Source organism: Elephas maximus, chromosome 2 (assembly GCF_024166365.1).
Source record: "Elephas maximus indicus isolate mEleMax1 chromosome 2, mEleMax1 primary haplotype, whole genome shotgun sequence".
NCBI lineage: Eukaryota > Metazoa > Chordata > Mammalia > Proboscidea > Elephantidae > Elephas > Elephas maximus.
In genome coordinates, this window is record NC_064820.1 from 17,541,491 (window position 1) to 17,565,823 (window position 24,333).

The 24,333-nt window shown below is 46.3% G+C and overlaps 1 protein-coding gene across 3 annotated transcripts in view; it reads left to right on the top strand.

The window, feature by feature from the left end:
- Nucleotides 1-24,333, top strand: part of TRIO (trio Rho guanine nucleotide exchange factor) — a 423,568-nt gene that overhangs the window by 326,712 nt on the left and 72,523 nt on the right. For all 3 annotated transcript variants that reach the window (XM_049861241.1, XM_049861250.1, XM_049861258.1), the window contains one exon: nucleotides 5,462-5,705. In XM_049861241.1, the coding sequence (XP_049717198.1) occupies nucleotides 5,462-5,705 (244 nt within the window). The remainder of the gene's footprint in view (nucleotides 1-5,461; nucleotides 5,706-24,333) is intronic.

Below are 24,333 nucleotides of genomic sequence, written 5' to 3' on the forward strand. Positions count from 1 at the left end.
AACAAATGGAAATTCATTTGATGTAGTGATGACACTGGGTCACTAGGGGTAGAAGTGTCATTGAAAGCAAACAAAACCTCAGCCATTTCTAATGACGTACATAATGCGTGATGATATGTAACCTGAACGTTATCTAGTTAGGTTGAATTTAATTCTTCAAAAAGGCAGTAGTGTTTCGCACTGCTTCCTTCAAGTGTTGTTATACGTCCTTACTATTAAAATTGTTTTTAAGTTAGTTTGGGGCAAAGGACCTAGTTTTATCCTAAGTAAGGTAGCCTTTGTCCTTAGCTCTGGAGAAGTAGCCTTGGGAGTGATTGAGGTGCCTTGGTCTGGGACCTCCAGGCCACACCTAAAGATTTGTGCTAGTGAATTGGAGCTGACCAGATCACCTGGGAAGCTGATATCATCTAGCCTCAGGATGCAGGATTTAACCTATGATGCAGGACTAGCCCATAAAAGCCCCGAACGTTAAGGCTCAGAGAGCTTCCGTTTTGGTGAGAACATTTGTTCTCGTAAAGGTAGTGCATCCCTTGGGACATGGAAGCTCCATGTTGGGAAACCTCCCAGACCTTGGCCTATGTGCCTCTTCATTTATATCCTTTTCGGCTATAATAAGCCTGTAGTTTTAAGTATAGTCTCCACAAGTTCTGTAAGTCGTTCTAGCAAATGATCGAACCCATAGGGGCAAGCAGAGCCAGCAGGTCAGAAAGTAAGGGTGTTGTGTGGACTCCCCAGCTTGCGGCTGACATCCTGAAGGGGTAGTGGGAAACCAGCCCCAAATCTGCAGCTGGCAGCTGCTGAGTTGGTGTAAGGATGGTGTTCTTCTAACTTGTGGGCTTTGACCTAGCTCTGGGTGGCCAGGGTCAGAGGCAGAGAGTACCACTGGGGTGACTGGTGATGAGAATGGAGAAGTTGGAAGGTTGGGACTGGATCAGTCTCTGTATCTTAGGCATTGGGTTCATGCTGACCCATACCACACAATTAGCAAACCCAATTTTAAAGAGACATTTGGTAAGAAGAAATTTATAATATTTAAGTGTTTGCATGGAGACAGAAATCCATGGGACGCCTCTTCTCTGGGCTAGAAAACATCCATTTAATCATCCCTTTAAAGATGTGTCATAGGGTCGCTGTGAGTCGGAATCAACTCAACAGCAGTGGGTTTGGCTTTAGGTTTGGTTGAAGATGTGTACAAGAGATTTTTTTATAGGTAAAGCCAGTTGATTAGGGGACATTATGTTTTGTTTGTTTTTTGTTTCTTACATGAGCATCATAGTTCTGTTTGAAAATAGATTATTCTGGCACTAGATTTTGTAAGCAAGTTCTCTAAAGTCTTTGAAAAAATTATATACGATTCTTTGTAAGAACAGGTTTGGTTTTTATTTTTTTATGCTCTGTCAAGTACACAGATGTTTCCAATAGTTTTTGATTACTCTGTAAAGGGCTAAAATAATCCATGCCAGAAACAAAGTCTAGCTTAATTCCCATCTTGGGCAGCCCCTTTCAGCCCTTCCCACCCTTCCCCCATGCACAGAATGCACCACATGGCTTTGAACCTTCTGGAAAAATGAATAAAACTCTCAAGAATAAAGCAGGCAAAGGGCTGGCATGCAGCAATGTGTGGTGAAGCCCTCCTTCCCAGGATCAGGAACGGGGCTGCTTGGGGAAGCTCAGGGCCTCTGACAAGAATGTATGACCGGTGTCTGTGGAGGGCTCTGCTAGTGACGACACGCTGTGCCCACGCAGCGCAGGCAGGCGGTGACAGGGCTGGCAGCTGGCGGTCATGAGAAAGCCCGCCGGGACCTCCCCTGCGGTTTGTGAGGACGGGAGAGAGCCCACAGGAAACACAGGTCCTGAGGGGCTGTGCAAACTAGGGGTTCGTTGACAGGCCGTGTTTTCCCTGGAACAGGGACCGTTCCTCCTTTTTGTCACAGGGATTAATCGTTTCAATAACATGTGGTTTTACGAGGAAAATTCCTTTCTAGGCTGAGCCTCCACCTTTAACCTCATAACATTAGCATCTTGATTGTTCACGCAGAAATGGGTAAAAAATTTAGCATGGTTTTTCCACAGTGAAAAGCTTCCTTTGTGGCCTAGAAAAGATGAATAGTTCTGCCCCTGGTTGTGTTTCATTGTGGAAGAGTTTTCTCGTGTTTGTTTTTTTCCTGCTTGTCTAAGGGACATGTGTTTCTTATTCTAAATATCTGGACTTTTCCTTGAGAGGCAGGCCATTAGGAGGGAAATGAGCAGCACAGAGCATTCACAGGGCTGGCAGAGAGCCAGCGCGTAGGCAGGCTGCCCGAGAAACCACGCGGGAGCCTGAGCCCTGGGAGGACGTTGTGCAGGTAGACTCTGTCACTAGGGTAGTTCCCAGAATGAGCTGTGGGAGGAGGTGCGAGCCTCAGTTCTCTGGAGGACGTTGTGCAGGGTGGACTCTGTCACTAGGGTGGTTCCCAGTATGAGGCTTGGCCCTTCCCCTCTTGCCTCCTCAGACATGGCTTCTCCCCAGTTGCCACACTGACTTTGTCCCCAGTGCCGGGAGCCCAGCAGTGCACCCCCGTCCTGTGATTGATCTGTGCTGAGACCCGTTAGGGTGGACAGAAAAGACTGAGCATACTGCAAATTGAGCACAAGACAGAGTTGGCGCCTGAAGTCACACAAGACAAACCACAGTTCATGTCATTTTTTGAAGTGCACTGCTTTCATTTTCTAGAACAAGCATGTTTTAGTTTTTTCGTTTGAGCTCATGTTCGAATACTTGCTAGATAGGAGACACTGTGCAAGATAGGCTGTAGAAGAAATTCTGGGTGGACTTTTTTGCACAAACCGTGTGCCCGTTGTTGCACTGGGGTAGTCTGCAGTGACCCAGGCAGGCCTGCCCCCTGCCCTTCCAGACCAGGTGTGCAGTCTACAGATGAATGACACAAACCTGCTTCTGGTGACAGAGACAGGCACACATGCATGTGCAGCTCTAGACACGGCTTATTTCAGAACTGGAATATTGTTGTTAGGTGCCATCAAGTCAGTCTGACTCATAGCGACCCGATGTACAACAGAATGAAACACTGCCCAATCCTGTGCCATCCTCACAATGCCTGAGTCCATTGTTGCAGCCACTGTGTCAGTCCATGTTGTTGAGGGTTGTCCTCTTTTTCGCTGACCTTCTGCTTTTCCAAGCATGATGTCCTTCTCCAGGGACTGGTACCCCCTGACAACATGTCCAAAGTATGTGAGATGAAGTCCCCCCATCCTTGTTTCCAAGGAGCATTCTGGCTGCATTTCTTCCAAAACAGATCTGTCTATTCATTCTTCTGGCAGTCCATGGTATATTCAATATTCTTTGCCAACACTACTATTCAAAGGCATCAATTCTTCCTTGGTCTTGCTTATTCATTGTCCAGCTTTTGCATGCATATGAGGCAATTAAAAATATCATGGCTTGGGTCAGAGGCACCTTAGTCCTCAAAGTGCATCTTTGCTTTTCAGCACTTTAAAGAGGTCTTTTGCAGCAGATTTGCTCAGTGCAATGTGTTGTTTGATTTCTTGACTGCTGCCTCTTCCACGGGCTTTGATTGTAGGTCCAGGAAAATGAAATTATTTCTGAGGGTGGTAGATACAAGAGAGACTTCTCAGAGGGGTATGATGGGGGCTTAGCATGGACAAATGGGGGTCTGAGCAGAAGGGGGGTACGAACAGAGGCTAACAAGCATGACCATGTGTGCAGGACCCCTCTCAGGCATGGGGGATGTCACTTTTGGTGGGAAGGTTGACTGGGACCCAGTTGTAACTCTGCCTCCTATGCTGAGGAATTGTGTCAAGGGCTTCTAACCAGGAGAATGGCATGACTGAGTCCATGTTTAGAGTAGTCACTCTGACAGCAGTACGGGATGGCTGGGAAGGGGAGCCTCGTGTGGATCAGGGAGGTGCCACTCTGGAGGTCACTGCCAAATCCAGTTGGTGTGGGAATGCAAGGGCAGAAAGCAATGTGGAAGACATCCTCAGATCTATCTGACAGAATTTGGAGGGTGAGGAAGAGTGAGATTTTTTTTTTTTTGTTAGCTTGGATGACAAAATAGGCAACTCCAGAAGAGAAAAAACAGGCAGGGAGGGGTTAACAATGAGTCATGCCCTAGAATGTTCAAGACTCACTGCAGTGGAGGGATGGGAAGACCTGCTGAGTAGCCTAGCAGGCGATGGGGACCGTCAGTCTAGAGGCTGGGGTGCACACTTGGGGTAATCTGCATGGGGGGATGGTTGAAGGGGAAGAGTGGGAGATAGAATGGCCAGAGAGGAGAGCTGGCCAAAAGTTTTTATGCAGGAGAGAGGTAATGAGAATAAGACCCCTGTCCCCAAGGAGCCTACAGTCTAACAGGAAGCCATATGGGGAACGTGCAATATAAAATGAATAGGAACTAGGAGGCCATGCACTTGTGTGACTGGCAGAGGTCACAGGACTAGTGCATCTTTCTGGGGCTCGTGGGTACCCTTCAAAGGCTAAGAATTAGTAGAGCCCAGCAGACAGAAAATGGGGGTGAGCTCAGAGGGAGAGAAGATGGGAAGGAGTTTCGGGCTAAAGGAACAGCAAGCTGATTAGAGGAGGCCAGGAGGATGCAGCCCACGGGAGGTGACCCACTGTCGACTGTGTGTGTGTGTGTGGTGTGTGTGTGTGGCGTGTGGATGCATGAAGCGGGAGGAGAGCCCAGAGAGAGGTTCTAAGGTCAGATGGTAGACAGTCATGAGTGTCACACAAGGAGCGTCCTGGAGGAACAGGGGGCTCGTGAAGAGTTTTGAAGAGAGAAAAGGTGTGCTGAGACCCGAGTTTCGGGATCAGGAGCCTCCTGGCCTCTCCAGTCTCCCTACTCATGTGGCTGCGAAAGCTGGAGCCTGTGTAAGGAGGAAACTTTTTAGAGAAGAAAAACTCAAATATTTTCTGCTAACAGCAATAGAAAAGTGATGACTGTACCCTGTCAAAGGTGGAAAGCTTTCGAGACCCACAAAGCAGTCCTGTTGAGTTCCAGCTCTCACAGGTTTCACTATGTAATAGTCCTGAAGTCTCAGAAACCAAATCACAACTGAAATTTTTGGGGCGGGGGGGAGGTATTGCATTTTATCACCACATTAAACAATAATCCCCAGAATATTCTTCAAGCCAAGTCCTTACTAATTTTCATAAGGTAAAGCAGATGGCATTTTTGAGGAGGGGGGATATAATCTTGGGTACAAAAAGACCTGGAAGTTCATATGAAAAATAGCTTATGAAACACTTTGACATGATCGTCACCCTTTAAAATGTGAAACAGTAAATAGCTGTCCAGATGATGCCGTTGGGGAGTTAAGGAATAGCAGCATCTCTGCACCCTGCCTCAGGTGGTAAGCCACGCTTCTGACCCACCTGCCGGTGGAAAGCTTGCCCGCCCCAGGCTCGGCGATGCACCTGCTGACCTGTGCTCTCCCTCTCCAGCTCTCTGGCGGCTGCGAGCTGACGGTGGTCATCCACGACTTCACGGCTTGCAACAGCAACGAGCTGACCATCCGCCGTGGCCAGACGGTGGAGGTTCTAGAGCGGCCCCACGACAAGCCTGACTGGTGCCTGGTGCGGACCACAGACCGGTCCCCGGCGGCCGAAGGCCTGGTTCCCTGCGGCTCCCTGTGCATCGCCCACTCGCGGAGCAGTATGGAGATGGAGGGCATCTTCAACCACAAAGGTAGGAGCCAGTGGGCAAGGGAGGCAGGGCCTGCTGGGCATCACCAGGGCGGGCACCTTCCACATCTGCACTTTGTGCCCTAGTATCATATGTGATGGGTTTTCCTCGCCAGCCGTGCCTTCAGTGCGTTATCACAGTGTCTCTGTTTTCAGTCTGCGGGGAGCTGAAGTGGAAAGAAGGATTTCACTGGTGACTCACTATTGATAGACACTCACCCATTTTCCAGGATGATATGATAAGATATCGATGGCATGAGTTTAGAGAAGGAAAGGGGCCGATGTCATTCATAGGGAAAGATGCTACCGTTTCTTGGGGTGATGTTGCGGGAGGTGGAGCCATATCCAGCATTTCCTAATCAGATTTCCACATTGTGATTCTTTATTCTGTCTAGTGTTAAGCCCTGAAAGATCCACCAGCAGGCCCTGGGAGTTTACTGCCTTTTTTTGTAGCTGTGGAAACTAAAGTGTCAGAACACCACAAGCTGCCTGCATGGAGGGGGTCTTGGGGTGGAGACAGGCAGGCTTACCGTGGGGGCTCTGCAACTGTGACCAGACAAGTGGCTTTTGAAAGAAGGGCTTGTAAGCTGAAGTGACAGGACCTCTGAGCAGAGCAGCGTTTGGCATTCCTAGGTGACTCGGGATAGAGGTCGCTGTAGCGGGATGGCGTTTACTTGTGTGTCTGGATGGATCAGTAACAACGGCTTGCAGGTGGTACGAGAGTGCGTGTGTCCTGCGTGTCCAGCAAAGCAGCCACCAGACAGATGTGTCCACTGCGCCCTTGGGATGGGGCTAGCCTGAGCTGAGGCGCCTGTAGGCGTAATGCATACTGGGTTTCAGGAATTAGCAAGAAAAGAGAATTATGTCACACACATTACATTTTGAAGTGATGTTATTTTTGATACTGAAACTAAAAAACCAGTTGCCATCAAGTTGATCCCGACTCCTATTCCATACTTTTCCAGATAATGTAGACCAGTGTTTCTTGCAATGCCTCAGAGTCTCATTTTCACTAAGATGAAAGATCACACCAGCACTGCTCAGCAGAAATGTAACACAAGTTGCGTAAGTAATTTAAAGTTTTCTAGTAGCCACGTTTAAATAGCTATTCTGTAGCTGTAAACCAAAACCAAACCCAATTCCGTCGAGTAGATTCCAACTCATAGCAACCCTATAGGACAGAGTAAATCTGCCTCATAGGGTTTCCAAGGAGCGGCTGGTAGATTCAAACTGCTGGCCTCTTGATTAGCAGCCAACATCTTGACCACTGCACCTCCAGGGCTCCATTAATAGCTATAGAATAGATGACATTTAATACATTTCATATTAATAAATGAAATAATGTATGAATTATATTAATAAATTAATTTCATCTACTCTGTGTTAATATATTTAATATTAATAGATTTTATTAATATGAAATACACTAATAAACAATTTCATCTCTTCTATAGGTGTTAATATATTTCATATTAATATATGAAATAAATTAATTTCATCTGTTTTTCCACTTTTTAAAATGTGGCTACTAGAAAATTTTAAATTACATATGCAGCTTGCGTTATATTTCTGTCACACAGTGCTGGTGCAGTCTTTTATCTTGGCGAAAATCTAATTTGAGATGCTGAGGCATTTGAAGAAACAGTGGTCTGTATTTTCTAGAAAAGTGCTGAATGGATAGTTTATATCCTTTTAATTATACAATGTCGCAGTCCTCATTTTTCTGCGGTACTGGTATGGCCAGTTTCTTCTGGAGTTCGGGGTAACAGCAGTCTCTTTTCAGTTCCTGAGAGAACATTATTCGATTTTCCTTCTACTAGTTATGGGCCGTTCCACTGCGTCCTCGGTTTATCGTCTGTGCCCTCTTACGTTCGTCATGTTGTGCTGGAGACCAGTCCCTGGCTGCTGAGGGTTAGTCATTCCACGGAGCTAAATGAAGCCGCACAGGATGCAGCCAGGGATGAGCTCACGTCATTAATTATAGACCCAACCGTGTTCCGGATCCCATAGACCTAAATGTGAACCTATTATCACCTCAGCAAGGAACAGGAAGAATTAGGTTATTATTTCTGCAGGAATACAAAAAGAAAGGCAGAGAACTTTCAGATATGGGCCACAAGCCGAGGTATCCGCTTTCATCTCTGGCAAAGCTGTCCATATATTTAGAGCAGTGTTGGACGTCCCCGTAATGTGGCACTCGAGTTCAAAATAGCACGTTGTCAGGGTATTTTTGAGGTTGCATAATATGTTCAAGTCCTTGCATTTGAGATGAAAATCAAGTACAACTTTTTTTTCAAGACGAGCAGTTATTCAGAGGAGCCCTGGTGAGCTTAAATTACGCCTCAAATAACACTTGTTCTAGAAGATTTGTGTTTATATACGCCTTTCCCGTGGCGTGCTCCTTCCTTCCTGGCGTTCACAATTACAGGCTAGCCGAGAGAAGAGATCTGTGTACAGCATTGATCACACTTGACTTTGTTGGAAGCTTCTTCTGGAGGTTGGGTTTTTTGCTTGTTTTTAAGTCCCATTTTGTTCCCGAGTGTTTTTTCTCTGATGTTCTGTGACGTTCTAGCAGTTGAAAAGTCATACCCTGCCCCTCACAAACCCTCCAACACTCTTTACCTTTACCAAGAAGGTGTGTCTTCAATGAGTGAGACCTTTTGGGGACTAATAACCAAAATTAGTGGTTAAGAGTTTAGAACCTTACCCATTTTTCCCTTCTTTCCCTCATTTTTTTTTTTTTCCCCTCTGTAATACAAGGAAACTCGTAAGAGTATCTGTCCCCTTGCCATGTTAGGACATGGACAGCGGCAGGACAGTAGACTGGCAGGAGAGAAAATCCACATGTTTCCCTTTGATGAGTCTCTGACTAAAAGCCACAACTGTGTGCAAGTCCAGGAGGTCAGGTGCCATCGACCAGGGTCCCTGTCTGGGAGACCAGAGGCTGACATCAGTTCATCTGGACAGCAAGGAATGAAAGTCTAGGAATGAAGTCTGAAACAGACGCAGGGACTCCCACAGCAAAAGGCCATGGGCCACGTTGGGAAGCAGGAGATCTTGATTTGCTTCTGCTCAGCCCTGTCACCCACCCCCTTCTGGAGCCTCCGCTTATGCCCTTTGTATAAAAAGGAGTATATGCCGTTAGGAATGTCAGTATACTGTGTGTGCTGGAGAGCCAGCGCCAGTTATTCACACCCATTCGCTCATCCAACAACATCTCGTTCTGCGTGCCTTTTCATTTTGAGAACCCTGCTAGGCTTGAAGGATACAATAGTGAGCAAGATCAGTACAGCTCCTCTTCCCCCGAAACCTGGTATCTGTCAGTTTTACAGTTCTGTTAGATCTCGTTGACGGTTTCAGAAAAGCGAAGTTGTCTTTCACACCCTTGAAAACTCATGAACATCAAGGAACTGGCATTACATATTTGTCTCCAGTCGTTCTCTAAAGAGACGTCATGACTATCTTTGATTCTTACTGCTGTACCTTCCAGATGGAGGAAGACGCACATTCACTGATCTCTAGACCAGAGTTTCCAAGGCTTTCTCCCTTGATGGTTGCCGTCAAGTTGACTCTGACTCATGGCGACTCCATGTGTGTCAGAGTAGAACTGGGCTCCGTAGCATTTTCAGTGACGGATTTTTCAGAAGTAGATCGCTAGACCTTCCTTCCAAGGTGCCTCTGGGTGGGCTAGAACTTCCAGCCTTTCATTTACACCTCTCAGTATCCCCATAGTGGCTTGATGCTTCAGTAATTTTTTCACAATGCCCCTGGTCCAAACCGATGTCGTCCTTGAAATTATAAGATATGGATTGATGCCCTGTGAGTTCCTTGATGCCTCTCTGAGTTTGCTGGGACACCTTAGCACACAATTAGGGAACCACACAACTAGTCAAATGAGAATTAGGAAATTCTCAAAAAGCGTTGACAGAAAACATGTCTTGAGAGTGTCCATAGATTTCAAATGTGAAAAACATGTTTATGAAGTCAAGGATCTAGTTATTTGGTTGTGACCATGAGTATAAATAACTCAGATCAGCCAAGAAGAGCCCAGTACTCATTATGAGTGGTGCCACATTCACTTGGTGGTTTTGAAGGACAGTTAGAATTGAAGAAGAGTCTGTTGAACAATGAGAACACTTGGAATGCATGAGGACTAGGTGTTATGCTTTATGCCCCTCAGATGGCTTGGGGAAGGGACAGAGATTCAACTTGATGAAACCAAGCAAGAAATTTGATTACACCGTTTATTTTCCGAGGAGTTGTGTTTGTTTTGCATCTGAAACTAGACACAGCGTGAGGGTTATTCCATTGGAACATGCCTTGTTTTGTGGGAAAGCTTGTAGAGGATGCTTGTCAGGCAGACTCTATGGACAGGCAGCTTGGTGTTTGGCATTTCATTATAGCCCTAGTCTAGCAACCATTGCTTTCTCACAGCATCTTAGTTGCAAATTAAACAGACACCGAGCACATTACAGTAGAATAAGGATTCATCAGACCCCTGTGCTCTCTGTCTTGTTTGTGGTTTACACCGTCTGTCATCGCATCAAAATCTCTGGGGTCAGGGCCTAGGCCTCAAGGTGTTGTGTCTGTGCTTGGCTGAGTCCACCGTGCCATCAGGGTTGAGAGCCACCCTGCTCTGGAATGCTCCCTGGCGTAGAATGCTTGACTTACTGTTAGACTAGGGATCCTGTGATCATCTTTAATTTCTCAGTAAATCCCAGGTATTTTTCCTTCCCACTGTCTCACCTGGTAAACCTCGTCACTTTTATCTATTTACTTACTTAATTTTGGTCACAGAAAGTAAACAGAAATATCAGATATGCTTGTATTTCCAACAAGGCCAATTCAAAGCCTTCCTTTTTCCTTATGCTCCCTGAGTCCAAATTGTTGAGCTTTGCCTTTTCTCCATAACCAAGAGCTTCCAGAGGTGATGGTGTTTGAGAACTTAGCTCAGCGTTGAGATGATAACCCAGCAAATGTGCAGAGAGCAGGACCAGGGGCATTTAATGAGCAGCATGCAGAGTTGAAGGTCAGTAAATGACAGGACTGTCCGTTTCACTCTTCTTGTTGTCAGCAGCTCATGGCGACACCACGTACGAAACACGGCCTGGTCCAGCACCGTCCCCATAATTGGTTGCAGAGTAGACTGTCGTGATCCATAGAGGTTGCATTGCCTTATTTTCAGAGAGAGATCGCTAGGCCCTTTTTCCTAGTGCCTCTTAGTCTGAAATCTCCACTGAGACCCGGTCAGTAGACATTTGGTCAGCAACATCTGTGCCTGAAGCCTTTAGACGCAATCTGGCCTTTGTGTCGGGGAGACCTGAGCTATGACTCCGTTCCCGTCTTCGGTGATTTTGCAGTCCCTGGGCCTGCGATAGGGCGACAGGGTGGAGGCAGGTGGCCGCTGAGATCCTTGCCAACTCTGACATTCTAGGCTTATGTTTCTTATGAGGTCTTTCTGAATAGAGGCCACTTTAAAACATCCCACCTCTCCTGTGCTAACCCATAAATGAGATGGTAGGAGGCCTTTTTGCTAGTGTTTTGATATATTTAAAGAAAACACCCACTTACGAAAATTAGCCTTAACCTCTCTCTCTAAATGTCGCTTATGGTTATAAAGCTTTTTCTTTTTTTCCTTTTCTGGGTAATATATAGCTCAGTACCTGCAGTTTATTTTGAAGGTGTTGAGAGCATGATCGATTTGCAGTGAATTCCTCATGAGAAATAAAGCCTCTTGCCTGCTGGTGACCTGAGCCTCTACACCCAAGGGCTTTACCTCAGCACACTGCATTTTACTGAACACAATGTGTCAGAAATAACCCTGCGTGCTTTTCAGTTTAACATAGCACGCACAGAGAGTTGGGCACCAGCAAACTTAGACCTCTCTGTTGACGAAGCCGGCTGCCATCACTGGAGAAGGTACAGGAATCATTCTTCATAAATATGGTGATAAAACCAAAAACCAAACCATTGTCAACAAGAACATTCCAACCTGTGGCAGCCCTCTGTGTGTCAGGTAGAACTGCACTCCATAGAGTTTTCAAGGCTTTGACTGTTTGAAAGCAGGTCACCAGGCCTTTCTTCTGAGATACTCTTAAGGGGGTTCAAACCACCAGTCTTTCAGTTAGTAGTCAAACATTGTTTGCTTTACCCAGAAACTCGTAAATGCAATGATCCAAGACAGTTATTAATAAAGGGAGCATTTTCTGTAATCCAAGCTAAAATTAGATAAGAGAGAGATGTTTTTCTTTAGAAACCACCTGAAATGTAGGTTTTTCCCAGACTCAACCCTGGCCCACCACCTTGCCTCCCTCTAAACTCTCGTCCATCCTCCTCTATTGATTTGAATATTTGACATCTCCACTTAGCTATTTTACCAGTGCCTTCAAATCTAAAATATGCATATTTCCTACCTACTCTCTCCCTGGAAGTAGAAGTAACCCCCAGTTGCTCACAGAAACATGTCAGAACCCTTGAGGCCGCCTTCACTGTCCCCATGTTCTGTTTGCGCTATCTCAGTGCTATATTCAGAGTGTGTCCTATTTTCTCCAGCTCCGTCATTACCTCCTGCCTACCCGATTTCCCAGCCTCGCTTCTTGCCCTCTGTCACTGCAGCTAAAACACAAATCCCATCATACTGCTCCATGGCTTCAGTCTCCTTCTTACTACTCCATGGCTTCAGTTTCCTCAGTAACTTTCCGTTGGTCATAGAATAAAATCCAACCTTCCTAACATGTCCCGTGAGGTCTTGTGTGACATACATGCACACACATGCATTCACATGCACAACCATGCAGCCTCATTTCCTCACGTGTCCCCCTGCCCCCACCCCAACCCCCCCCCCCCACCCCAAGTCTCAGCCCCCTGGCCTCTTTTCAGTTCTCAGAGAAGCCAAGGCCTTTCCCCATCAGAGCTTTCCATCCCTCAGCTTCCCAGATCATCCACCTGAATCGGATTCTCCCTTAGTCCCAGGTCCTCCCCATCGAAGCACACTGTTGTGTACTTCACGGCACTGACAAAGCTTTAGTTATCGCTGTGCTTGTCTGCTGCCCCCACCAGCAAGAAAGCTCCAAGAGGACAGGGACCTGTTCCCCTTCCTCCTTGGTGTGTCCCCAGCACAACACAAAGCCCTGTACTCACGGGCACTCAGCCCATGTCTCCTGGGTGCGGGACGCCCTGTGGAGTGTGGACAGACAGGAGTATTCTTTTTCTTGCTCACTTGCCCCCTGCCCCCGACTCCCCCTCCCCCATCTCACCAATTAAGTCAAAAACAACAAATCGTAACCAGAGGAAAATAGTGAATGTATCCAGGGAGTCGGTGAAGGTGAGGGGAGAAGGGAATACATCGAGGGGGAAGGTCCATTAACAAGTAACTCTGCACAAAGGCTCACAGCCAGGTAACTTGAAAAAGATGTGCCAGCTAGGTGAACTCCAGGGACAGGAGAGAGCCAGGTAGGAACTCACTGGAAGTACTTCAGGGGGCTGATTTTAAGGAAAAGATGGTTGCAGGTGTAGTGCTAACTTAGCAACGTGTTGGAGGAACTACAGAGAACATGGCGTTGAAAGAATGGGAGGGGAAGCAGAGGGCCTCCTCATCCAGCCTGCATCAAGAGACAGCAGGGAGCCTAGAGGATGGAGTCACAGAGGGGAGTGTGGGTGCCCCAACCATGGGGGCAGGGAATCCCACAACTTGGAGCTCCATCGTCTCAGCTGGGATCTTAACAGGAAATGGAGTCTGTTCATTTGTAATCCTATTTGTCAACTTACGTTTTAATGTTAAAGATACCCCTTTATGCAGATTTATTCACTGGGGTCATTGTTCAAAGTTCAGAGAATTGGACATACTATTTGTACTAGGGGTTTCTTTTCAAAATCACTTGTGATTTCTTAAAATAAGTAAAGGAATGGATGAATGTGCCAGACTCCGTACTGGAGTTAGGAGCTGTGTGTCTGGTTTTCCTTGGTGGCCACGGGTAACCTGTGTGAGTGTGAAATCAGAGCATGTTCTCATTCATGCCTGAGCCGCTGTCCTTCCTCCAAAGCTCTATGCTCACCTGCCCCTCTCTTCAGCCTCCCTGTCGGGATGCCCTGGCTCTGCTGGTGTGTGGGTGGCTGGCCCTGCTACCCTGCCACCCTGGCTTCGGGAGAAGGCCAGGTCTCTCCCATCTGCCCCCATGTCCCTTTGACCCTATGTCTGACAGATGAGGTCAAGTGTATCCCTATCAGAAACCCAAGGCCCAGGCCTCACCTCCTGTACCCGCAGCCTGCAGCCACTGTCAGAGGTCAGCTCCCTCCCACACCATAGGGAGTACATCACGCCTGTCTCCCTCCTCAGAATGTAAGCAGCTGCCAAAGACTACCTCTCCCCAAAGACTGCATCCCGTAAACACTACCTCCCCCAAAGAGTACGTCCTCCAAAGGCTACCTCCCCCTAAAGGCTACCTCCTCTCAAAAATTACCGCCCCCCAAAGACTACCTCCCCAAACGCTACCTCCCCCTATCCAGCCTCTCCCAGTTACCAGGACAGCATCCTCCAGTAGCGTGGACACAGGGAGGTCCTCTCCATCGAGCAGAAGCCTCACCTCTACTCACCAGCTGTGGCCTGGTCCTTGGCCTTACTGGGTAGGCATGTGGGACAGGGGTGTCCCACATCAGAATCCTCAGAGTCTGGGCTGTCTGGTCTTAGATGACTCGGGCTCACTTCAGGCTGAGCCAGGGCAAGCCAGGCTCACGTCCGCTTGTGGCACCCGCTCTGGCGGGAGATGAGTTCGTGCTGCAGACCTTCCCTCCCAGTTTCCCTATCCCGGGACACACAGGTGGTGACCAGCACATGAGCACACTGCAGTGAGGAAAGGACCCCCACGACCACCCAGAAAAGCAAGTGTTTTACAGACCAAGGGGCTTTTCAACCTTCTGGAGAAATCTGTGTGACCAAACATGGAGCTTCCCAGTATGAGGTCTCCTGCTCTTCCCCAGATATACTGGGGACAAACTTAGTTTAAATTTGTTCAGCCCAAATGTGCTCTTTCCCAAACCACGAAACATCCACCCCAAAGATGAATCTAAGCCTTCCTCCTCTTACGACACTGAAGCTGTGTACGACTTTTAAATGACCGGGTAAGTTTTCATACCATGTAAGACATTAAAAAGGCTTAGTGACATTAAAATTTTTACGGGAACAGATTGTGATTCCCATGTGTAGAGATATTTACTAACTCCAGGTGGCCACTGTTAGCGGTAATCGCACCCAGGGACACAACCTCTTATCTGCCCACATACTCCTAAAGGTCCTAAAGGAAGTGTAATGGAAGATCTGAATACATTTTTTTTTAATTAGCTTGGGAAAAAAACAACTCTTGTTTCATTACAAAAGCTGCTAATGTAAATCCCTGTGGGAAGAAAAGCTGAGGAACGAGGAGTTGCACCCGGAATCAGAGATAAAGATGTTGTCCCTCTGGAGCGCTCTGTACCCAGGGCCCTGCCATTAGTCCCAGACCTGTGATTAAGGAGCGATTTCTGTGTAGCGTGTAATTATGGGCCACACAAGTGGGCCGCTGCTCTGGTGAATGCTTGTTGGTTGAGGTCTTCTCGTGTTCCAACTGAACATTTTAAAGTGTTCATTAAAACAGGAAAAAACCCATGAGCAGGTATTTACGATATCCATAGGAGATGATCACAAAATTATATATATAGCCAAGTAATAAACGGTGGGTGAGAAGACTGTCTTCCCACGCTTGCCTTAAATGACCGTGACGCAGTATTTGGGGAAAGAAATCTAATCATCAGGGACGAGATCGTTGGGAGAGGGGAAGGGTGCCCTGCCCGGGGACTCACAGGGTGGCCGGGGCTGGCTGCAGGTCCAGGGCCCAGGTGTCTGTGATCTGTACTTCTTTAATGCCTCCTTCCTGACATCTTAGGGGACATCAGACTCTGCTGTTTATTAGACAAAGTGGGGTTTCCTTTTTAAATGTATTCACTCAGCCTTTCAGAAGCTGTGGGAAATTGCAGAGAGATGATGGGTTTGCTAAGAGATTGTTTAAAAGTGCACTGTGCTGTCTTTTCATTAAGTATTTTGAAAACAAGTAAATGCTGAGATGGAAGGAAGCAGTTGTCTATTTCAGTAGAGTAAGTTTGCACCCATTTCCTGACGACCTTTGGCACATCACATCTCTGAGAACACCTGGCGAAATGGCAGATAAGCACCAGCTGAAAGAGTGCACCAGGTGATCAGAAGTGAGTTTTGGCCCTGACTTTCATGTTCCATCCTCTGTTCAGAGAAGCGTGAGATTTTGCAATTATTTCGTATTCCTGGAGTTAACTTTCCCATAAACAAGGAAGAATTTTTGTAAATTTGGCTATAGATTCTGATAGGTAAGCTGAAAATGCAAGGAGAAGGAAAAACACCTTAAATGATTCTGGCTAATTCAGAAACAGTGGACCCTGAAAGTTTTTGAATCAACGTCTTAGTTATCTAGTGCTGCTGTAACAGACATACCACAGGGAATGTCTTTAACAAATAGAAGTTTATTTTCTCACAGTAAAGTAGGCTGAAAGTCCAAATTCAGGATGTCAGCTCCAGGGGAAGACTTTCTGTCTCCATCAGCCTCATCAGTTTTCCCCTGGTAGAGGAGCTTCCCAGGCACAGGCATCCTGGGTCCAAAGGATACACTCTGCTCCTAGTGCTGCTTTCTTGGTGGTATGAGGTCCCTGTCCCTCTCTGCTTGCTTCTCTTATGTTTTAAGAGATTGCCTGAAGACACAGTCCGATCTTGTAGATTGAGTCCTGCCTCACTAGCACAACTGGAGCCGATCCTCCCTCGTTAACATGATAGAGGCAGGATTGACAACATACAGGAAAGTCACACAGCACCAGGAATCATGGCCCAGCCCAGCTGATACACACATTTTTGTGTTGTTTTTAGGTGCCGTCTAGTTGGTTCCCACTCACAGCAACCCTGTGTGCAAAAGAGTGAAACACTGCCCGGTCCTGCCCCATCCTTACAATCATTGTTATGCTCGAGGAGGGGATGTAATTCAATCCGTGACAGTCAAGTACCACTAGAAAAAAAAAGGAATCCCTGGGTGGCACAAACGGTTAAGCATTCAACTACTAGCTGGATGCCCCCAGAGGCACCTCGAGGACCTGACGATCTGCTTCTGAAAGGTCCCAGCCTTGGAAACCCTATAAAGCAGTTCTGCTCTGCACACGTCAGGTCACTATGGGTCAGAATCGACTCAACAGCCACCACCAACAACAACCATTAGAACATCTGACGAAAGCCACAGCCCCTGCTGCCAGAAAAACGCACACAGGTACAAAACTTGTGCATGCGATTTTAGGACCCACATTAAGAGCTTCTTAGAAGAAAAATCAAATTAAAAAAAAATTACCTTTAGTTATTTTACATGGTTCAGAAATAAGATCATGGTGCATTAATGAGTGCTCCTTGAATGGTCCTTGGGCTGCTTCCAGTCTTGTGCTGCTTTAAACAGTCTCTCACTGGGTGACCTTGCATTTATATCATACAGATGTTTTAAATTTTGATGAGTTGTGATACTTGAGCTTTACAGAACCCCTTGAGTTCTCCAATTTTATTTTACTTTAGGGGAAAAATTGTCCCCTTGGAACAAGGTAAGGCTTTGAAATCATTCAAATAAATTATGAGAGTGTGTCTGTGTGGCTCGTCTGTAAGATGCAGTTTTGACGGACTTTTCCCATAAAACTTTGTACGGGAGCCTGCAGTGAAATATTTGTGCAAATGTTACTCCACCAGTTTTTGCCTTTTTATTATAGATTAGTCAAAGAGGTGCATGTTGGGAGTTCTCCACATTAATCTAAGTGGTGATGGTTTCCAACGAACAAGTACCTTCCACCAGTGTGTGTATAAAAATAGCTTTTGTCGGGCAGCTGTTTTGCCCTCCATCCTTGCAGAGCTGTTTATGAGTCCAGGTCCTATTCTCACCTATGAGAAGTACATTCATGACACAGCGCTGGCTGTGGTTTTTATACCGGGCCTTAAATTCTCCGTGTAATCTCCACACTTTCTGAAGGATTAAATTTTTTACCCACTAGAGTTTCACAATGAATTTAGAAAAATCCTATTTAACAAGCACCTCCGAAGTCTAATCTCTTCCCTTCTTTATTGACACTACTGAAGGATTTGGGAAGGGGAAGGGTATGGGGGGCAGGAGATCTGTCAAGGAGTCCAACCTTTGACCTCTGTCTTACCCCACAGCCTGCTCTGTCTAGAAAGAGGGTTCTCACTCCCTGGTGTTCTGTGTGGGTTAGGGCGGGCCACTGTGGCGTCTCTCCAGATACTTCAGCGTCAGAGTTGTCAGCAACCCGAAGTGTTATGGTCTGACCAACAGTGGCTGGAAGACTTCGGGCAGCTTGGTCATCTCACATTCGCCAAGGGGGTCATCATTTTCCCAAAACGTTTCTTGTGAGCACAGGACGGGAACCCAGACTGTTTATTACTTGAAAGGCCCTTTCAAACATTGAAGAGGACAGTAAACAGGCTCATTTGCCTTGGCTGCCTTGCAGTGCAGCCCTGGGACTCTATTGCTTTTAATTGTCAGGAAATACAGCCCTGTGTTTTACAGTCAAGTACTTGCCCCTGGGTGGCGCAGACAGTTAAGTGCCCGACCACTGGCCAAAAGGTTGAAAGTTCAAACCCACCCAGAGGTGCCTCAGAAGACAGGCCTGGCGATCTGCTTCTAAAAGGTCACAGCCTCGAAAATTCTGGGGAGCAGTTCTGCTCCGACACACATGGGGTCGCCGTGAGCCAGAATCCACTCGACAGCAGGCAACTAGCAACAACATAGACCTTTGAATTTTCTAGAAAGGAAGATTACAGCTCTGTTCTTAGAGGTAGATTGTTTTCCTGTTGTTGGATGCCATCCAGTTGATTTTAACTCATAGCAACCCCATGCAACAGAGGAGACCTGCTCCATAGGATTTTCTAGGCCATAATCTTTGCAGGAGCTGATGGCCAGGTCTTTCTCACTTAGAAAGGGTGGGTTCGAACCACCAACCTTTCGGTTGGCAGCCACATGCTTCACCACTGCACCCCCAGTGCTCCTGGATTGGTTACCTACTGTCTCAAAAATAATGAGACCCTCAGTCTTGGGTTATGGAGCAGACTGGTGTTGAGGAGGAGGAGGGGCTGTTGGAGCCTCTGGAAGTTAACAGTGATGGCAGATGCCGTGTGTTGAGGGCTTGCTTTGTGCCAGACACCCTGCTGCCTTTCTCTGCGCTTTATCCCCAAACACCCCCGTGCAGTATACACCGTCATCATCCCCATTTTGTGAGAAGAAAACGGAGGCACAGAGATACTAACTTGACTAAGCTTAGCAGGCGATGGCATTGAGAATTTTAAAAACAGTCAGACTCTAGGGCTCACATTCCTCACCACTGTGCATGCTGCTGTCCGAACAGAACCTTTGGTCAAGGAGGAAGCAGAAGCCTCTGGAGAATACACACGAAATGGCCCAGGCCAGGCGCCCTTTGTGGAAAGCCTGGTGCTATCAGCCGGCCTGAAGTCCATGCCCTGGAGACTAGATGCCTCCCTCTGGCCACACATTCCTGAGAGGCCTCATCTGAAAAGGATCAGCTTTCAGCTTTCTGGCTTGAATTAGAATATGAAATCCAAACGCTTTCCACCACCCAAAAAAGTCACCTTAATGGAAACCTGCCTTTTTAGTCTTCTCTTTTTGAGCCGGGTCTTTCCCCTTCCTCCTCCCACAGCTGAGCACAGAACTTCCCTCATAGTGGGCCTGTTGAATTAATGAATGGAAGCACCAATAACAAAAGGAAAAACTTTTTTTTTGCTTATCAATTTGCATGCAGGAATAAAAATATATATATATTTTTTTGCTCCACAACCTGTATTAAAAAAACATCAAAATCGTCTGCTCTGCCTCCTTAGTTTTACCTAGAAAGAGCTGGAAAACTCAGCCATCCTGTCAGGTCTCCCAGTTCTGGCCTCTGGCTCCACCCAAGGTGTCTGTGTGACCCACATCACGCGCTGTCTGGCGTTTTGCAGAGTTGGAACATCAGAAGCGGTTATTGGCCGTCATGGGTCGACAGCATTGCTCTGATTTTTCGGAATCTACTATGGCAAGGGGGAATTGTTTCTCTTATTTTTTAGGGGACACATTTGTGAGGGTACAGCTCATGTTGCAGCTCTGTAAGTAATCCACAGCACTGAAGCAGACCGAGAATGTCACGTAGCAAGTTAAAATGAAATGGCAAAAAGGAGTATCTGAATGTTTGTTTTGTAAAAGAAAGAGAAAAACTCACATCGTCTGTAAAAAGATAGTAAATAAAACCATGAAAAAGGAGACTATCAAATTTTTGGCACCCCGACGGAGTGGTCGAATGCCCCAATAAAGGTGCTTTTGTGGGCTGGCAACTGTGCTAGAAAGCAGAGGAAATAATGTGTGAATGGCGCCCTCAGAGCAAGGGCTCACGTTCCGTTCCCTCCAAGTAGGAGGTATTATCTGTGGAGTAAAGAAACTAGAGAGAACTTCCTTTGAACAGAAGTAGCTTTGTGCGGGGGACCTGAGAGCCCCGGTCTCGGTGGCCCAGCTGTGCCCGAGGCCAGCACTGTGGACATATTGTGCAGAAAGGAAACGCAGACGAGGGGAAGCGAGGGGTGAGGAGGAGCTGAGGCCCACACCATCCAGAACCGCTGTTTTAATAAAGTCGTGTGGCATTTCAAAGGCCCGGGGCCCCAACAGCAGGACTCTTTGCTGCTTTTCATAACGGAGGTTAAAGGGCTGACTTGAAGACGGAGTACTGAAAGTGTATCAGAGGTGATTAATAGTGTGTGCGGGTCTCAGAAAAACACTGCTAGTTTTTTAGAGAAAATTCATAAAGGATGTTCCTAAAAGTTAAGTCATCCAAGTTTTAATCTCAATAGTTAATCGGTACTGTTTTATTTATCTAGCCTTTTGCTTTTAAGATTTGGAGGACCTTTCCATCCTACATGAACTGCATAGTTATGGGTGTTAGTTTCCTCTTCAAAAAGTGCTCATAATCTTAATGGAAAGATTAATGGCTCCCCTTAGTCTTGATTTTATAAGCAGCTTTTGTTAAGTGTATTTGTAGTCCTCATTTAAAAACACCGTTTGGGTGTTAATCCTTTTTTCTGGTTTTTGTTTGACCTTTTGGTACACCCCCATCATTTTCTGAGCACTTCTTTACTTTCGGCAGTGTCCCTGGCTGGTGCTCGTGGTTCACACATGCATTCGAGTCCATCCAGAGGTGCCTCAGAAGAAAGGCATGGCAATCCATGTCTAAAAAATCAACCATTGAAAACCCTATGGAGCAGAGTTCTCCTGTGACACACATGGGGTCACCATGAGTCAGAATCAACTCGATGACAACTGGTTTTATTTTAGCAGCCAAGCACTTAACCACTGTGCACCAGAACTGTTTCTTTCAGCACCACGAGACGTTAGAGACTTATCTTCTGTTTCCCCTGTCCCCCATCCCGGAATTAGCCGTTTTTTCCAAGAACCCATGGTTCCTTTTATTAGAGGGAGGTATTAGAAGCCAACATCTGGGTGATAGGTGTGCTCATTGTTACATGGGAGTCATGACTTCTAGATCCTCTCAGCAGATGTGCGAATACCAACCCTTGTGTTCGACACATCTATATTTATATTATCTGTATGTATGTATATATAAATAAGCAGGATTTCTTGTCATACTGAAACTTCCAGTTCTGATCCAACACCACAGGTTCCTTCTCGCCCTCCCCTTTTCCTTCCTTGTAACCTCTTTCTCTGACAGTGAGACGCCTGAATCAGTGAGACACTTACTTACTCAGTCCTACTTTAAGAGCTCATTTTATTCCTCACTGGACACTATTTTCTTTACTACAAACGACTACCTTAAAAACTAAGCTACACCTGCCTCATTATAAATAGTTAAGAATTGCTAACCCACACCCCTCTGACAGTTAAGGAGCCCTGGTGGTGTGAACAGTTAAGCGCTCAGCTGCTAACTGAAAGGTTGGCAGTTCAAACCCACCCAGCAGCTCTGTGGGAGAAAAAGATCTGGTGATCTTCGGCTAAAAAGATTGCAGCCAAGAAAACCCTATGAGGCAGCTCCCCTCTGTAACACATGGGGTTTTCTAAGGCAAAATCAGCTCAATGGCACCTAACAACAGCAACAACACCCCCATGAAAAACCAAACAAACAAACAAAAAACCAAACCCAGTGCTGTCGAGTCGATTCCGACTCATAGCAACCCTACAGGACAGAGTAGAACTGCCCCATAGAGTTTCCAAGGAGTGCCTGGTGGATTTGAACTGCCGACCCTTTGGTTAGCAGCCGTATCACTTAACCGCTGTGCTACCGGGGCTCCTTCCATAAAGATTACAACCTAGGAAATCTTATGGAGCAGTCCTCTGTCCTATGGGGCTGCTATGAGTCAAAATCAACTTGATGGTAATGGGAGTGGTTTTTTTTTTTCTTTGTGTGTGTGGTATCAAGTCATTTCCCAATTCATAGTAGAATTTCCTCCCACCAGTACCCAGTGCCATCGAGTGGATTCCGACTCATAGCGACCCTATAGGACGGAGTAGAACTGCCCCATAGAGTTTCCAAGGAGCGCCTGGCGGATTTGAACTGCCGACCCTTTGGTTAGCAGCCATAGCACTTAACCAGTACGCCACCAGGGTTTCCAGTTTACAATTATTTTTATCTTTAATTTTATAGTATATAAGCAAAATACTGTTTTTCAAAGTTGCTTAGATGAGTTCTTTTTCCCTCCCCTTACAGTGTGGTTTTTTACTTGTAATACAGTTAGCTTCATTGGTAACTGTTTACCTTCCATTTTGATACTCCCTCCCCCCCACATCCTGATTGATTATAATTACTTATTTTGGGGACTCTGAAACATGACCGTGGCTCTAAGAGTCAGCACTCCATTTTCTTGCATACAAATATCGCTCATTTTTTTTTTTCTTCCCAGCTCCCCTTGCCTTTGCTCCTCATAAGCAAGTATTCTTATTGTTGTTAGTTGCTATCAAATGGGTTCAGACTCATAGCAACCCCTTGTGTGTCAAAGTAGAACTGTGCGTCATAGGGTCCTCAAGGCTGTGGCCATTCGGAAGCAGATTGCCAGGCCTGTCTTCTGAGCTACCTCTGGATGGGCTCTAGCCATTACCCATTCAGCTAGTAGCCAAGTGCTTAGCTGTTTGCGCTACTCAGGGACTCCAAATAATTCCAAACCAAAACCCATTGTCCTCGAGTCGATTTCAACTCGTAGCGACCCTGTAGGATAGAGTAGAACTGCCCCATAGTGTTTCCAGGCAGCAGCTGGTGGATTCGAGCTGCCAACCTTTTGATTAGCAGCCGAGCTCTTAACCACTGTACCAGGTCTTTAAATGTACTATCTTAGGCAGTGAGTCTTCTGTTCTCTTTGGGACATTTTTAATTATATGCCCAGCCATCATATTAAAATATCAAAAATATTTTTTTTTTTAAAAAACCCAAAAAACAGAATTTTTCCTTTCCAGACTTTTTAATTTCTGCTTACATATCTCCTATACTACGAAGGGCCTTAAATGTTTGTCTTTATGCCACCCCATTTAGTTGGTTTTCTTGTCCCTCTTCTTTGCAAAACTCAACTCCACCTGTTCTAGACTGATCTCACCATTTCGTTCCTTTTCTAGGGCAAGGCCATTTAAAATCCAGATCATTGTCATCATATTCCTGGGCACCTTTTCTTACTTAATAATGTGCTCATGCCACAGATAGAACCATTCTACGCCCAGGACTTTAACCTCATACTACCCTGTCTTAGTCATCTAGTGCTGCCATGACAGAAATACCACAAGTGGATGGCTTTAACAAAGAGAAATTTATTCTCTCACAGTCTAGTAGGTTACAAGTCCAAATTCAGAGCGTCGGCTCCAGGGGAAGGCTTTCTGTCTGTGTCGGCTCTGGAGAAAGGTCCTTGTCCTCAATCTTCCGCTGGTCGAGGAGCTTGTCAGGCACAAGGACCCTGTGTCCAAAGGACATATTTTGCTCCTAGTGCTGCTTTCTTGGTGGTATGAGATCCCCAACTCTGATTGGTTCCATTTCCTTTTATCTCTTGAGAGATAAAAGGTGTTACAGGCCACACCCCACACCACACATACATCACAAAATGGAGGACAGCCACACAATATTAGGAATCATGGCCTAACCAAGTTGATACACACATTCTGGGGGGGTGGGGGGGCATAATTCAATCCTTGAAATACTGGCTCTCAAGCATCTCACTCAGTAGCTTCCAGTTTCCTTTCGAGTCACATCACATTGTTTCTTGTGAAACTTTCTCCCAGTTAACAGACGTCTTATCCCTCTGTTGTCACCTCTTGTTCTCCTTCCCACCCTGCAGCCACAGTTTCTACCAGGCTTTCAGATTCTTATGGTCCACTGAAGTCACCACGAGAGAGTCTATCTGTCGCCAACTTTGGTTCAAACTCTTAAAATAGGTTCCTGATCATACCACCATGGTAGAAATAAACCCAGGAATCCAAAATTTATTTCTGCAGAGTATTTGCCAGTCGTTTGAACTTTTCTTCTTTTCGCTTTGCTCCAACTCCTTTCCCAACCCTTACTTAATCACCTCA